At 34.6% G+C, this 16,922-nt stretch overlaps 1 protein-coding gene across 3 annotated transcripts in view; it reads right to left on the bottom strand.

Annotated features, from left to right (window-relative positions):
* Positions 1-16,922, bottom strand: part of DENND4A (DENN domain containing 4A) — a 100,995-nt gene that overhangs the window by 42,098 nt on the left and 41,975 nt on the right. For all 3 annotated transcript variants that reach the window (XM_044665340.1, XM_044665341.1, XM_044665342.1), the window contains exons 8-12: positions 14,610-14,754; positions 13,039-13,214; positions 3,701-3,801; positions 2,405-2,623; positions 1,565-1,710 (exon numbers count right to left, since the gene is read on the bottom strand). In XM_044665340.1, the coding sequence (XP_044521275.1) occupies positions 1,565-1,710; positions 2,405-2,623; positions 3,701-3,801; positions 13,039-13,214; positions 14,610-14,754 (787 nt within the window). The remainder of the gene's footprint in view (positions 1-1,564; positions 1,711-2,404; positions 2,624-3,700; positions 3,802-13,038; positions 13,215-14,609; positions 14,755-16,922) is intronic.

Genomic DNA, 16,922 nt, shown 5'->3' with positions numbered 1-16,922 from the left:
CACATACATTTCTTTTGAAAAATTTTAGAGGAAAATATGGTGTTTAGATTTCCAAATCAGTGCACAAAAATCACTGAGTTCCAACTAGAGATACAGGAGACATGTCTTCCTCAACCAACAATATGTGGGGGTAATAGAGTTACTTGGGAAATAGTTACTTTCTAACTTTTTGACACCTGCAAAAGAAGGGGTATTTCTCTATAATTCTATGAGTAAAAAAAGTATTTCTCAAGGGTAGCTAGGTGGCTCACAAGATAGAGAGACAGGTCTGAAGACGGGAGGTCCTGGGTTCGAATATGACCTCAGATACTTCCTTGCTATGTGACCCTGGGTAAATCACTTAATTCCAAATACCAATCCCTCACTACTTTTCTGCCTTGGAACCAATACTTAGTATTGATTCTAAGACAGAAGGTGAGAATTAAAAAAAAAAAAAGAAAAAGAAAAAAAAGGACTTCTCTAAGTCACTTATTCCTTAGATTTCTAAACAGGGGAACAATAAAATTGTTATCATAAGGAATAGAGGCAATGAATAAATGATCCTGTCAATAGTTCATATGTATGTATCATATACAAGTTCAGTGTTAATAAGTCTGGAACAATTTGAATTAGGTTAGTGAATTAGTAGTGGAATAAAACTATTTTGCAAAATGAGCTTTATAGAATACTCTTATAAAACTCTAAAAAACATACAGCGCCTAGTAACCCAAAAACCTTAATGAGGTTTTTAAATTAAACATAAAATTGCACTAAGACTTTTGGGGCATTATGTATTTATACTTTAATTATAATTCTAATCCCAACTCTTGAAAAAAAAAGCCATTAAAGAAGGAATACACAAAACCAAAAAAAAAAAAATGTTCTCTTCCTTTCTCCACTTTAAAACTAATAACAGCTAGACAGTTATGATGAATCCTTTGTTCATTGAAATGTGTCTTTAGGTGATCCTTATAAATCTCAGATATAGGAAAAAACCAGTTATACCATAAAAAAACATTAAAATATTTCAACAGTAAACTTCTTTTCACAGTCATAAACAAGACCATATAGACTGTATCTCAAACTTGTCTTATGACTGTTAATCATTGAAAATATAAAAGGTAAAGGGTAGAAAATCTTGGATGCTGTGATAAGGGAATTCTCAGGATGAGATAAATTACTGTGAACTGGAAGAGGATGGAACAGGGCTAAGAAAAGAATCTTAAAGTCTGCGGAAAGCTATCAAACATTACTAGCACACTATCTACTACATTATTTAGTAAAATGTTTTAATTCAGTTGGATTTTGTCATAAAGACCAATTTTCTGCATGGGAGGTTAATGGCAAAACTGGTTTATTTAAAATACTTTACTTTAAAATCATCTTTCTTGAAACTTCTTTTCCACAAAGCACACTGCTACCTGTATTGTCCTGACACAATGACTTAATTTATTTCAAATAAAGCAAGCAAATATACTTCATATACTGGCAATTTCCCCCTCCTCCCCAAATTTATGGAGTTCATTATTACAAGCCAAAGTAAATATTATCTATAAATGAGAGATTACAGAACAATATTACTTACTTTGTCTACACAATCATCAAAAAATGCTAGGCTTGCATCTTTGTCACTGACAAAAGAACATTCCTCAATGAAGCGAATAAACATTTGTGTTTTGGTCATCATGCTGTAGAATTTTTGATGGGAACGGTCTCGGCTTTTTAAGAACCCTATTAAGCAAGCACATAAACTATCAGTATATAGCTTGAATATTTTAGATTTATGAATAAAAAACAGTTAAATATGATACAGAGAACTTATTATCCATATTAATTTCTCAAATTACTTGATTTGGTTCCTTTATGTTGTTTTCCAAAAGAGAAGTACTTTTTCTCTTTAAAATTCATTTTCACATTTATCTTTCTAGACTAAGTGTGGCATGGATGGTCAAGAAGACTTGTGTTCAAGTCTTGCCCCTGAAACATATCAGCTATATAAATTCAGAAAAGTGACTAAATATTTCAGGACTTCCAGGAAACGCTAAAAACACAAATTGAAGATTATTGGTGATGGACATTGAGGGAGTTTCCATACCAAGAGCTTGCCCTGTCAAGGAAATCTGTTCTATACAAAAAAAGGTCTAAATTATAAAGCAACTGACTTCCACATTTTTCACTACAGTTTTTCTTTCAAATACTAAACACAAAAAATTTATGTACAATATCTTGTTTACTACTTAAACTATTTCTCTTGTCTGCTTTTACTAATTTGTATACAATCAGCAGATCTGAGGAGTTAAGAATCAGTTTTAAAGAAATGAATTAAATACAGAATAGTTAAAAGTATTCATTGAAAAAGTGTCATTCACACAATTCCCTCATTAAAGAACCAAAACTATTAGGTAATAAAAATGAAATCACTCACCTTGTAGCTCAAAAAGAGAACTTGCATCTGTAGCTGTCTCAGATGGGGCTTGTGTTATTGGCCTTAAGTATGACCTGTAACCTTTTAATATAGAGGCCATGAAACCTAAAAATGCCTCTTGGATTTCCATATCTATCAAATGTAATCTTTTTCCTGAGTTAAAATCATAGTCATTCATTGCTAAATCCATCAATTCATCTTCTCTGGGTCTCTGTTGCACTGTGAAGAAATATAGTATTGTTTTCTTCATAATGACAGCAACTATTTTTCACAATGATAAACAGTATAACTACATTTTGTTTTACCTAACAGTTCAGAGAAAGTTCCATTGGCTGAAGAGTCAGTTCCATATGAGTACAACATGAAAATTTTAAAGTGTGCTTTCCTACTTTTTCAACTCCTATTGGGTATATCTTATTCATGCTATATAAAAGCGACAATTATTTATCTTAATAACTTTTGGTATGGTTTTTCCAGTTCTCTACGACTGATAATTTTAAAGGCCAACTTCATGCCCCATACTATACACATTATTGCCTCCCATTTATTATACTGTAAATGAATCATGGTATTCTTTTAAGGCTTTTAAAGAGGGTCATTCCAAATCTATCAGGAACTCAAGCAAAGAAAATACAGTTTAATCCCATCATTACCATCTTTGGAACACTTCCAGGACACATCTTTACTCATTCCTTTTATAGAAATCCTACTTGTGCTGTATCAATTTCCATCCTGATTAATGCAATTATACTTTGGGTAAATATCTATTTTCTAAACATTTAAAACTTTAGAGTGCAGATGCAATAGTCACTGAATCAAAAGCATATGGCCTAACTCCTACACTATACACTATAACTATAATTTCCTAATCTAATTTTAAAGTAAAATTTCTCAGATCTTCAAAAATTGCTTCAACACTTATTTCTCTCTACCTTGCTATTTTACTTATGAGCAAAGTATAGAAAGATGAACTTTTGTTTTTCCACAGTGTTTTAGGAAAGGAAGAATTAAGGAAGATAATTTTTAAGGATTCTTTCCAACTTTATCATTCAATAATTCTTTTGAATATGACAGAAGAATGAGTTAAAATGTTGAATTATTCATCTGCTTCATTTTTTGACCCTAAATTTTGCTTTAACACCTAAGATATAAAAACTTTCTTCTCTAATGCTATGGTACTTCAAATGCAAAATGTTATGGGCAAGATAAGCCAGTATTTCATATTAGTCTCAAAAGATAAAAGTTAATTGAAAGGGTAACAAATCTCTCCCTTGACATCTTAATTTATCCACTTACATTTTGCTAGTTGCTGGTGCAAATTGTTCAATGTGTTCATCAAGTTTTTGCATGGTTTCTTTGGAAGTATCTTCCAAGCTATATTTTTCTTGTCTCCAGTTCTGAAATTTAAAGACAACAATAATATAGTTACTAAATGGATAAAAAAGAGGTTGCACTCCTGTTATGTGTGAAAAAGGAAAAAGAAAAAGCATACAGTGGTAACAAATAAAATGCAAACTATTTGGAGACAAAAGGAGAAAAGCACTATAATCGGGATTTGGGTTATCTGGTATTTTAAGATTAGAAGGTCTTTATTTTATACATATTAGCACTCTAGTATCTTATATATAGTCCCATGACCATAGGAAGAATAGATATTTGCTAGGAATTATGCTGACACTATCAGGGCAATAAATAAATATGAATAACTTCAAACTAGTTAAACTGGAACCAATTAAAATACTTTAATTCCATCAAAGTGAATTTTAGTCACAGAAATATTTAAGTAACCTTATTAAAAATTAATCTCTCCCATAAAATGGTTAAATACAGTATAAACTCAAGAAGAACATTATAACTAAGTTTTGAATATACTTTATGTCCTAGTAATTTACCTAATCAAAATTATTTCTTTGTTATGTGAAAGAATGTTTTAAAGATAGGTTGCAGGGGCAGATAGGTGAATAGAGTGCCAGGGCTAGAGTCAGGAGGACCTGGTTCATGTCTGGACTTAAATACTTCCTAGCTATGTGGCTCAGGGCAAGTCACTTAACCCCAAATGCCTAGATTGTATTGCTTTTCTGCCTTGGAGCTTATACTTGTATTGATTTTAAGACAGAAGTTAAGGTTTAAAAAAAATAGTTTGCCTGTGTTTGTGAGACTCAGTGTAGATGGTGGGAGGGAAATGACTTACTTATGACTGAAAGATAAAGTTTAAAAAACAGCCAAGTCAATTAGTGCCATATGGGAAGAAGGATGAGAACCATTCTAGGGAAAGATAACAAAGTTTTCTATAGAGAAAGTCTTTCTCAAAAGCTCCTCAGTGACTCAGTCAATTCCCAGGGTAATAAATAGGAAAGGAAAACTATCTGTTTGCTATTATAGTTTGCTAGGAAGAGTTAGCCAGAAAAGTTAGTAATCAGAATAATAAAGAATAGGGAATCTTAGCTCCTATATGTATGGGAGAAAAGAGGAATTTTCTATTAATTTACAGTGTGCCCTTGGCTTGTGTTTTTTCCCTATTAAAAACACAATGTGCTTTATGTACACATTTCTTTCCTTACTAGAAGAAGAAGATGAAAGGGGAAGAACAACATCTCTTCCCTCTCCAAATTAACAGAGAGAATCCAATGGTTCTAAAAGAATATAAAAAGTGCTTCACAAAGAAACATGAAAAGGAATTTGAAGAGACAAGAGAAACCTATATTATGCTAGTATTTTAGAGGATGGCAAAGAGAAGAAAGGGGAAAAGGATCATTGAATACTTGAGACTAAGTAAGTACTTGCATTAAGTACAACTCCTTCCTACAGGGGTAAGGGGTGCTTCTTAAGAAGAAGCAAGTCCTTTTTGTACTGCAAGTTATAATGATGTTGATATATATATGCCATCAGGAGAAAGGCCATTCAGTAATAGTCAAAAGGCAAAGAGTAAAAGGGACTCTTCTGCTCCTAAGCAGTACTAAGAAGTGGCTATATGTAAAGCTGAAATGAAGACACGATATCTTCCCAGGGCACATATACAGGACATGACCAAGAGCCTCCTGAGTTCTGTAAAGGATAATCAGAGGATCACAGTTTCAGAGCTGGTAGAGGCTTTTGGTCTTCTGGTTGAAAATCTTCATTTTATAGATGAGGAAATAGTCTCAAAATTGCCAAGGGTGTCAGAGCACAGATTTGAATCCAAATCTCTGACTCTGAATCCAGCCTTTTTTCTATCACACCATGTTGCTATTACCTACTTCTATGCTTTACAGAGACAAATTATAGACAGAAGGAAATTGGAAATTGTCACTAGGTGTTATGAATTCCTGGGCAAGAAACTGAACACTTTAGGATTACAGGCAATGTTTCCATTACTCCCACTGATAAAGGTAGGAGATTCAGAACAACAAAAAAAGCAAATGTAGGAAGCCAATGTTTGGTTTTCTAGACTATGCTTTAGAATTCAGGAAAAGATCAGGGATGAAGTACATTTTATGAAGATTGGTAAAAATAAAATTGTTTGGAAAGCTATGTGTGTTTTATTTCCTCAGTGGAAGGTAAGCTGCTTGCAGGTAGGGACTACTTCATTTTTGTCTTTTGCAGTATGTGTTTGACATAATACTTTGTATATAATGGGTACTGCCATAGGTTGAATTATATGCATTTGATAAATCTATGTGAATTATATCCCAGTTACAATTCCATGTTGACTAATAGCCATCTCTGCCCACATGTTCTTTCAAATTTCAAATTTTAATACGTAAAAATGGAGTTCATCTTCCTCTCTCATCTTGTCCCTCACCCAAAATTCCCTTGTTCTGTTGAGGATGCTAACATCCTTCAAGATATTAAGTTTATAACCTCAGTCTTTTTTTTTTTTTAAACCCTTGTACTTCGGTGTATTGTCTCATAGGTGGAAGATTGGTAAGGGTGGGCAATGGGGGTCAAGTGACTTGCCCAGGGTCACACAGCTGGGAAGTGGCTGAGGCCGGGTTTGAACCTAGGACCTCCTGTCTCTAGGCCCGACTCTCACTCCACTGAGCTACCCAGCTGCCCCCTTATAACCTCAGTCTAGATACTCTCTTGTCTCCATCACCTCCATATTCAATTAATTGTTAAGTCTTGCTAATTCTATTTCTAAAGCATCTTTTGTATCCATTGCCTTTTCTGAATTCTCTAGGCCAACATCCCAAGTTCAATTTCCAAATTGGTCAGAAGAATTCTAATTGCTTTCTAGGCTTTCTTTTTTGTCTCTCTCCAATCCATCCTCCATATATATGTCAGTTATGTTCCAAAGGCAGGAGACTAACCAAGTCACTACCTCTTCAAAAACTTCCAATGGCTCCCTTCTGTCTAGAAGGTAAAATGCCAACTCCACAGCCTTGGAACTATCACCTACCAGTTACTCCATCCATCAGCTTGCCATATGCCCGGTAGCAGTTCTCCCTAGACCACTCAACCTAATGAGAATATTGCCCAAGTGAATCAGCGCACTCAATTTTGGAACCATTGCCCTAGGTCAGTTTTATCCTGATTGGTAAGTCAGACGATATGACATGTGGCCTATTATATTTATCTTATTTCAGACTGTGGGTCATATCTCATCCCTACCCATCCTAGTCATCTCCTTGCCAATATGCCCAACTGACAAGCATGCATATCCTATAGTGCCTCTTTACCCCTACTCTCTACTTTTTGCTCTTGGAACAGTAATCTAAACAGTACTACAATTGTTTCTAGAAAGGACATGTCAGCTGACTTTCTCATGATTCTATTCATCATCCTTGTGACTTCCCAAAGCAAGACATCTTTAGCTATTCTTGAGAAGCTCAAGTCACCAGATCCAGGGGTGCCTATATCACTGAGTACCTAAAGAATTAATCAATGTGATTTCCGAGCCATTGTAAGTGAAAAAGCACAGGGATTTGCAAGCCATTCCCTAATTGATAAATGGGCAAGGGACATGAATAGGCAATTTTCAGATAAATCAAAAGTATCAATAAGCACATGAGAAAGTATTCTAAATCTCTAATAATTAGAGAAATGCAAATCAAAACAACTCTGAGGTACCACCTCACACCTAGCAGATTGGCTAAAATGATAGAAGGGGAGAGTAATGAATGTTGGAGGGATGTGGCAAAATTGGGACATTAATGCATTGCTGGTGGAGTTGTGAACTGATCCAACCATTCTGGATGGCAATTTGGAACTATGCTCGAAGGGCTATAAAAGAATGCCTGCCCTTTGATCCAGCCATACCATTGTTGGGTTTGTACCCCAAAGAAATCATAGATAAACAGACCTGTACGAAGATATTTATAGCTGCGCTTTTTGTGGTGGCAAAAACAGGAAAATGAGGGTATGCACTTCAATTGGGGAATGGCTGAACAAATTGTGGTATATGCTGGTGATGGAATACTATTGCGCTCAAAGGAATAATAAACTGGAGGAATTCCATGTGAACTGGAAAGACCTCCAGGAATTGATGCAGAGCAAAAGGAGCAGAGCCAGAAGAACACTGTATACAGAGACCAATACACTGTGGTAAAATAGAATGTGGTGGACTTTTGTACTAGCAGTAATGCAGTGACCCAGGATAATTCTTAGGGATTTATGGAAAAGAATGCTATCTACATTCAGAGGAAGAACTGGGGAAGTGGAAACACAGAAGAGGAGCAACTGCTTGAACACATGGGTTGAGGTGGACATGATTGGGGATGTAGTCTGGAAACTACTACACCAATGCAACTATCAACACTTTGGAAATAGGTCTTGATCAATGACACATGTTAAAACCAGTGGAAATGTGCAACAGCTATGGGGGGGGAAGGCAGGAGGGGTGAAGGGGAAAGTAAGAGCATGAATCATGTAACCATGTTAACTTTTCTAAAAAATAAATATTAAAAAAAATCACAGGGATTTGGAGAGGTACCACAAGACTGGAGAAAGGCAAATTCTATCCCAATTTTAATAAAAGGAAAAAAAATGGAATTTTAAAGTATAGGCCTGTGGGTCTGATGACAAATGCCAACAAAATCTTCAATACACACTACTAAAAACATCTGTGAACATTTAAAAAGAGAAGTAGAGATGACTAAGAGTCAGCATCATCAAAAGCAAATTATGACAGATTAACTTCCTTTTTTTGGTTAGGGTTACTAGGCTACTAGACCAAAGAAATGTCACAATCATAGCCTATCTGATGAAGTTTCCTGTGACACACCTCCTATGGAAAAGATGGAAAGATGTGGGCTGCATGACAGCACAGTTAGGTGAATTTAGAACCATGTGAATGACTGGATCCTAATAGTAGTTATTAATGGATTGATATAATCTTCAGAGACAGGTTCTAGTGGAATGCCCCAATGAACTACCCTTGGTTCCATGCTACTTAATAGTTTTATCAATGACTCTGATGCTGCTGAACGTATTAAATTTGTAGATGACCCAAAGGTTGTGATGGAATTGAGATAGAAACGTGATTCTAGCCAAGATAAAACAAAAGGTTACTGCTTCTCAGAACCTAGGGTAGTTCCAGGAAGAAGAAACCAAGTTTCCAGGGAGGTGAGGGGAGAGATAATGGCTAGAATGGAGGTGAAAAGGTTTGAAGAACATGGCTGGGAAGTGGAGTGTTCAATTGATTCTGAGAAAGATAGAGAAGGACAAACCCACACAGGGCCTCAAGTGATTCTGATTATTTCTCTTGATATTCTAGATCTGGAGTTCTTAACCTTTTTTTGTATCATAGACCCTTCTGGTAGTTCATAGTGAATTCTATAGATCCCTACTCAAAATGTTTTTAAAAGCATAATAAAATACAAAGAAAAACAAAAGAAACTAGCTATTTTGAAATAGTTGTCATGATCATCACAATAATCAAGTTCACCTGCACCAGGTTAAGAATCCCTGTTCTACAACGCTGAGGTACCACCTCACACTTATCAGACTGGCCAATATGGCAGTAAAGGAAAGTGGTAAGTATTGGAGAGGATATGGCAAAATTGGGACACTAATGCATTGTTGTGGAGTTGTGAACTGATCCAGCCATTCTGGAGGGCAATTTGGAACTATGCTCAAAGGGCCATAACTCTGTGCGTACCCTTTGATCTGGTAATACTACTACTGGGTCAGTATCCTAAAGAGATAATTAAAAAGGGGAAGGGATCTACTTGTATAAAAATATTTATAGCAGCTCTTTATGTAGTGGAAAACAATTGGAGAATGATGGGATGTCCATCAATTGGGGAATAGCTGAACAAACTGTGGTACATGTTGGTGATGGAATACTTATTGCTAGAAATGGGCTGCTGGGTGGAAGGACAGGGCATATGAAAAATGTCCTCAGGTGCAGGGGAGAGGGATAAGGGAGCAGCCCCCTCTGGGTCTTCAGGAGCTGGAGCTAACAGAATAGCCTCAAAGCTGCTGGAGTAGCCTCTGCCCCTACTATTAGGGTGTGCATATTTATTGAGGGCCCTGGACTGTGGAGCCCTGAGGGCTGGCTAATTGTTGACTAAGAAAAAAACAGCCAACTAACCTGGCTGCAAACATTTTCAGTTTAAGGGGGAAAAAAGAGAAAAAAAAATTAGGATTTACCCTTCCTCGAAGCAAACAGACTAACAGTTGACATTGTCTTGACAGGACATTGTCTTGGGAGTTTTTTCTCTACCATAGAAGCTGGGAGTGGAGACTGGAATCTAATTTGTTTTCAGAGATCCTGTTTTGAAAGTCTTTTTATAATATTATAATAGCATAGCCAAGTGACAATGACCTATGTGTCAAGGGAAAAAATAATTTTAAATTTAATTAGTCAAAAGAAATTATTTTTAAGTAACTGAAAAGTAGATTTTAATTTAGAATTTTCTTTTCTTTTCTTTCATGGTTCTGGCTTTGTGTCCAAGGTAAAAGGTAGGGTGAATCCAGTGAAGTTCTTATTCATGTTTTATAATTTCTTGTTAGAAATCCCACAATAGTATCCAATATAAAATTCTGCTTATGTCTAATAATGTCTTCATAATTACCTCAACTTTTCCTCAACATTTTCCCTCTAAAACTAGAGGGGAAGACATTAAGCATCTGTGCCCTTATCTTCTAACAACCTTTTTCCAATTTCATCAGACTCTGATTTTCACTTCCTTTTTCACAAAGAACAATTGACTCACCCAGTTATACAATAATAGGAAATTTCTTTAGAATCCAGTTATATGCATCACTGAATCACAGAGTAGAGAAAAGCTTATAAATAATCTAAGTTTAGACCTAAAAAAATCTGAGGTCCAGAGAAATTAAGTGACTTGAATATGGTCACAGGTGTTATCCAACATTTATAATGCCCAGGTGCCTAATATATGATATTCTTCTGGCTAATAAGAGACATAGCCTCAACAGCATCTAGGGTTTAGCACAAACACAAAGTCCAGAAATGGCCATTCTGAGTGTCTTTGATGAATGTCTAAGGCCACTTACAGACTAAAAGGATAACTTGCTTCTCAAAGTACTGTTCCAAATTCATGCTCAGTCTGTCATGGAGGCAATGTTCCCCTGTAAAAGCTATATCTTATAAAATTTCTCACTTCTTCCAGCAATTCATTCAAGCTGAAATGCTACTTTGAGAGAAGTTCTACATATTTATAAGAGTCAGAGAAGAGGGAGAGAGACATAACTGGCAATTGATTTTTTTTTTTAAACCCTTGTACTTCGGTGTATTGTCTCATAGGTGGAAGATTGGTAAGGGTGGGCAATGGGGGTCAAGTGACTTGCCCAGGGTCACACAGCTGGGAAGTGGCTGAGGCCGGGTTTGAACCTAGGACCTCCTGTCTCTAGGCCTGACTCTCACTCCACTGAGCTACCCAGCTGCCCCACTGGCAATTGATTTTGAAAGTAGAATTTCATTTAATATTTCCTTTTCATGTCTGATGTAGGGCTTAAATGCTTTTGGTTCAGAGGGAAATGGGAAGCTGCTAGTCACTGCTTAATAATTCTATGACAAGGACATGGACTAGGAGTGATAAAAGCCTATTTAACATAGGTAAAATAAAAGGGAGATAAAATAAGAAGATATAGGAAGATGTAGCTGTAGGAGGAGTATGAAGGGAGAGTGCCTCCTTATTCCTCCTCTAGCTCCAACCAGTGGGGAAAAGTTTTCTTTTCTTTTAGTTTTCCCTGACAAAGTTGAATGTACTCACAATAAGTCTCTGCAGGAATTTACATTAGAATGCCAAAGTTCAAAGATAAAAGAGTGGGGAGGGGGGGGCGGAGAGAAGGAGAATTAAATGGGGAATATTTTTATTTTAAATTTCTCCTCAAAAAGTGTAAGGGAAACTACATAAAGCAGATACAATATCTGGCAACTAACCAATGATTAAAATATATTATGATATGCAGTTACAACTAGTTATGAATAAGCATACATATTCACTTATTCTTGCTTCTGGGAAGTCTTTGAATCAATACCTAACCAAAACATGTCTAAATTTTTTTCTATGTTGGAGTTTTGTGTCTTAAAAACTGCCATAAGGGGCAGGTAGGTGGCTTTGTGGATAGAGACCCAGGCCTATAGTCAGGAGGTCTTGGGTTCAAATCCAGCCTCAGCCAATTCCTAGCTGTGTGACCCTGGGCAAGTCACTTAAACCCCAATTACCTAACTCTTACTTCTCTTCTACCTTGAAATCAATACTTGATTTCAAGGTAGAAGAGTATGGGTTTAAAAAAAAAACACCTGGCGTTAGGTTTCAATGAATAGCATCAGAATTATTTTAAGGTCCCAAAGTCTTAGAAAATTTATTAAATCCAAGTGCTTGTTAATAAATAGCAACATATGTTCACATTTTACATATATAAGCTACAAAAAGCTATACCACATATTGTGCTTTACAAATCAACTTTGAAGGAATTGTCTTTAGTGTAGAATGATGTAGAGTATGTGAATAGGCTTCCCATTTTCTCTTTAGGAGATGTCTTCAGTTATGTCAGTGGGGTTAGTCACACTATATTTAAGGAGAGTACAAAGATTGTGACTAGGAGTCACCTAAAGACCTTTCCCTATGCAAATGTATAAAGCATGTTCCTATCATAGCACAACTACCTTTTCCCTCTCCCTTGAATAGTTTAAATGTGATCAAAATTTAATCAAAGGAATATTTCAAGGGCAACAAGAAAAAAAGGAAATTATAAAGTGAAATAAAACTCAACAATCACATAAACATGACAGTATTAAGAACGAATATTACCCTCACACAGAGGAAGCAAGTATAGTCATCTCTGTAGAAAATTAAATTCTTAAATGGGAATCAAAGGATTAAGTTCTAGGTTGCACCCATGATTTCACCAATAATTTATTATCTACTTCAGGAAAATTTTAACTTTCTTGTTCTTTCTAACTTTTCTTCTTCCAACTTTCAAACAATGGATAAAATTAAAGTGTTTCTTAAATATTTAAAGAGTTGTAGAGGAGAAGGCCTGTCTTCTTTTAAGCAAAGAACTCTCCAGTGATAGAAATTCAGACTATTGAAAATATTGAAAGTAAAGATGATTCAAAGATAGTAATAGGACTTAATACAGACAGAAAATGCATATTAAAAAACCACAGTTCATGTTAATGGAATAAATATTTACATCTACAAAGCCAGATTCATAAGGACTTACTAATATATACTTACTGAGAAATAGTGTTGGTATCTAGGTCGACACAACTAACATCTGGTGGTGGATCATAGAGATCAAAGTATCTTGAATCAATCCCTACTATGAATGGACATGGTGCACTCAAAACATCTGCTAAAGCCAATGGGCAAAGAGGAACATATGGACACGGCCAGTGGAAAGGAAATATCATCTTTGGATAAATAACAGATAAAAGGACATTTAGCTGTTTACCATGTAAATAAATTACATAAAAATATCTTTTAAACATACAATTCATTCCAAGCATTTGATAAAGGATGACATATAATCAGAGTTAATGGATATCTCTTACAATCCTATGCTGATGCTTCAATATGTTGTGCATAACAAATTCTGGCAGATATTTTTAAGCAAGAAAGACTTTAAAAATGGTCATGGTGTGAGACTTGGTGCCTTGTAGTCATCTAAAGTCTAAGCTAGCTAAGTCAAAGAGACTCCTCCCCAGAAAGGAGGATGACACAGAGGATAATTTTTTCTAGCTATGGAAACCCATGACATACTAAAGTATGGATAGATTGTGATCTACATAGTAGAATGAGTACCTATAGTGATACAAATCAATGATCTTTTGAGGTTTCTTAGTTTAATGATAAACACATTAAAAATAAATCTAAAAAATTTAAAAATATTCCACCCCTGAATTGGGGTGTTAGAAGTGATCTGGTTCAGGCTTGCATAAGAATCTTTTCTATATCATCATCAAGTGACTCCACTGGAAAAATTCCAATTAGGTGGAACTTAGAAAAAACTTCCACTGAAGAAAGACTTTGAACCTTTTCCAGGAGCCCATTTCATTCTGAGACAGCTCTTAATTGTTAGTAAGATTTTCCTTATGTTGGGCCGAAACTGCCTTTTTGTACCTTCTACTTGTTGATTTTATATTTCTGGAGGAAGGAAACCAAGTTTATAATCTTCTCCTGTCTACTTATACCATGTATATTTTATTTGCATGTTGTATCTCTCCTCTAAAAGAACATATGCTGTTTGAGGGCATAGGCCATAATTTTTCCTTTTTTTTCTAAATGTAAGCCTAGCACACAGAGAGCTTAATAAATAAAATGCTTGTTGACTAATTGATTCTACCATGTGACAGTCCTTTAATACATGAGACAATTATCTTGTCCAGCCTAGATAACTCTTATTTAGAATGTTTTCTAGTCCTCTCATGACTCTATCTTTCTTTGGACACATTCAATCTTTAAATATCCTATAACATGGTGTTTAGATTGGAACACAATAATCCAGATGTAATTTGATCAGGGCAGTTTTGACTCTATGTATAATCTCCTTTCTTTATGGATAGTCTGTAGCCTAGGAGAGGAGAAGACTTTCTGGCTGCCATATCATACTATTTGCCTTTTCTGAGCCTGTAGTGCATCCAGATTCCCAAATCTTTTCCATATAAATCTAGCTGTTTCTGATAAAATATTCCTCCAAGTACATTTAGAACAACCATTCCATATCTTCAAGTGAAAAACATTAAAAGAGTAAAATTACCTAAAAAAGTTTTTTAAAAACTAAAAATCAATAAGAAATTCATACATACAGATACTAATGCTTCTGTCACACTAGTCAGGACAGAAGGTCGCAGTGAATGGATGAGAATTTTATGTTCTGTTACTGCAAACACAAGTAGTGTTACGGCATTTTCAGGGCCCAAGTTTTGTAGAAGGGTTGAAAACCTGCCACCACTGTTAACAAAGATAAAAACAAGGACCACAAATAAATATCAAAGAAGAAATTCACAAAATTTGTCTGAAAGATCAAAGATGAAAAAAGCAAATATTGATTGGGTAAAAATCCTGTGCATTTGATACAGTTTTAAATCTAATGAAAGCATACTGGTTTCTGCTATTATGTTTTTAAACTCACAATGAAAACAATTTAGTGCTTCTGTGGCTTCAAAATCACTAATCTCTTCTGTATAATTTTTACTAAGGAGAAGGGTCACTCATCTAATTTATATGAAAAAAGATCTACCTTGAAGATCTTGATTAAATAAAGGAGCTTGCTTTAAAAATCTGTGCTTTAGTCCTAGGTCTGTATACCAAACAGATTAAAAAAAGGGGGGGGATCTACTTTAACAAAAATATTTATGGTAGCTCTTTTTGTGGTGGCAAAGGATTGAAAATTGATGGGATATCCATCAATTGGGCAATGGCTGAACAAAGTGTGGTATATGATGGTGATGGAATACTTTTGTGCTATAAGATATGATGGACAGGATGGAAAGCCGTACATGAACTGATGCAGAATGAAATAAGCTGTACTAAGAGAACAATGTACACAGTGATAGCAATATTGTGGAATGACCAACTGTAAAAGACTTGGTTACTTTCAGCAATATAATGATCCAGGACAATTCTGAAGGACTTAAGATAAAGAATGCTATTTATTCATCTTCAGAGAAAGAACTGTTGGAGTAGGAATGTTGGTCAAAACATATAATTTTTCACTTATTTGGGTTTTTATTTGGAGGCTTTGGTTTTTATAGGAGTACTCCCTTACAAAAATGAACAGTATGGAAATATGGTTTGCATAATACATGTATAAGTCAAATTAAGTTGCTTACCAGCTCCAGGAAGGGAGGGAGGGAGACAATTTGGATCACATAATTTCAGAAAATGTATTTGAAAAATTATAATTACATGTAATTCATAAAATAAAATACCTTTACAATAAAAATAAATAAAAAGCAATGCTTCAGTTAGATGGCAGAGACAGAGCATGTAAAAAACTTATTTTGGATATGGCATATATATTACATATATATATATATCCCAATTTCAATTTCTAGCAATAAAGGTATATCACTCATTTAAAACAAATCAATAAATAAAAATTTGGATTTACTAAATATACTAGGTGTGATTATTTCCATTACAAAAAGATTTGGTGAATAATTTCTTTTAACATCAAGTTCCTCTACTGAATTTAAAATATAATTCCATTTAAACATAAGTTTTTAAATACATAAAACATACAAATGTATGGCAATGCAACTGTTAGACTGTTTTCTTATTTTTAAATATGTATAAAATACTTTATATTTGCAAAATATTGATTTACAATAAAATAATTTATTAAGAAAATATTGTTAGTTAATAGTTACTTTCATCACAAAATGTGGAATCAGAGCTATAAACTGATAACAGATACAAACTAAGTTATTAATGAGACCTTTTACAATTCTTTTAAAACTAAGGTAAAAAATATAAGTAGCTCTTTCTCCTGACATGATAGCTTAATTACATTGTTTCTACATCTCTATGACTAGAAAACTAAGTTGCTAATTGAATTTCAAGGTACTATACATGACAGAAAAACACATTTCATCATTTTTCTAAATTCATAAAATGATGAAGTATATTGTTCTGTTGATCTGCAATACCAGAATTATAATTTTTTATATTTTTATATTTCAAATTATATTTAGAAATGTAGAATTTGCAACTTTTGGGTGGATATTAAAACAAGGCAATACATTTTTAAAAACATTTGGACATATGAAATAGAAAATATTTTGAACTAAAAACATTTCATAATAGATAAAATATTCATTGTTTTTACTAATAGTTCTTCTACATGACATAAAAATTATTCAAGATTAACGCTGAGGGACTTGGATTCAATAAAAAGTTAAAGCAAAAGGGGGCAGCTGGGTAGCTCAGTGGATTGAGAGCCAGGCCTAGAGACGAGAGGTCCTAGGTTCAAATCCTGCCTCAGACACTTCCCAGCTGTGTGACCCTGGGCAAGTCACTTGACCTCCATTGCCTATCCTTACCACTCTTCCACCTATAAGTCAATACACAGAAGTTAAGGGTTTAAAATAAAAAAAAAAGTTAAAGCAAAATATTTT

Source organism: Gracilinanus agilis, chromosome 2 (genome assembly GCF_016433145.1).
Source record: "Gracilinanus agilis isolate LMUSP501 chromosome 2, AgileGrace, whole genome shotgun sequence".
Taxonomy (NCBI): Eukaryota; Metazoa; Chordata; class Mammalia; order Didelphimorphia; family Didelphidae; genus Gracilinanus; species Gracilinanus agilis.
The sequence above is the reverse complement of the archived record's forward strand: the minus strand, read 5'-3'. Positions and strand labels throughout refer to the sequence as shown.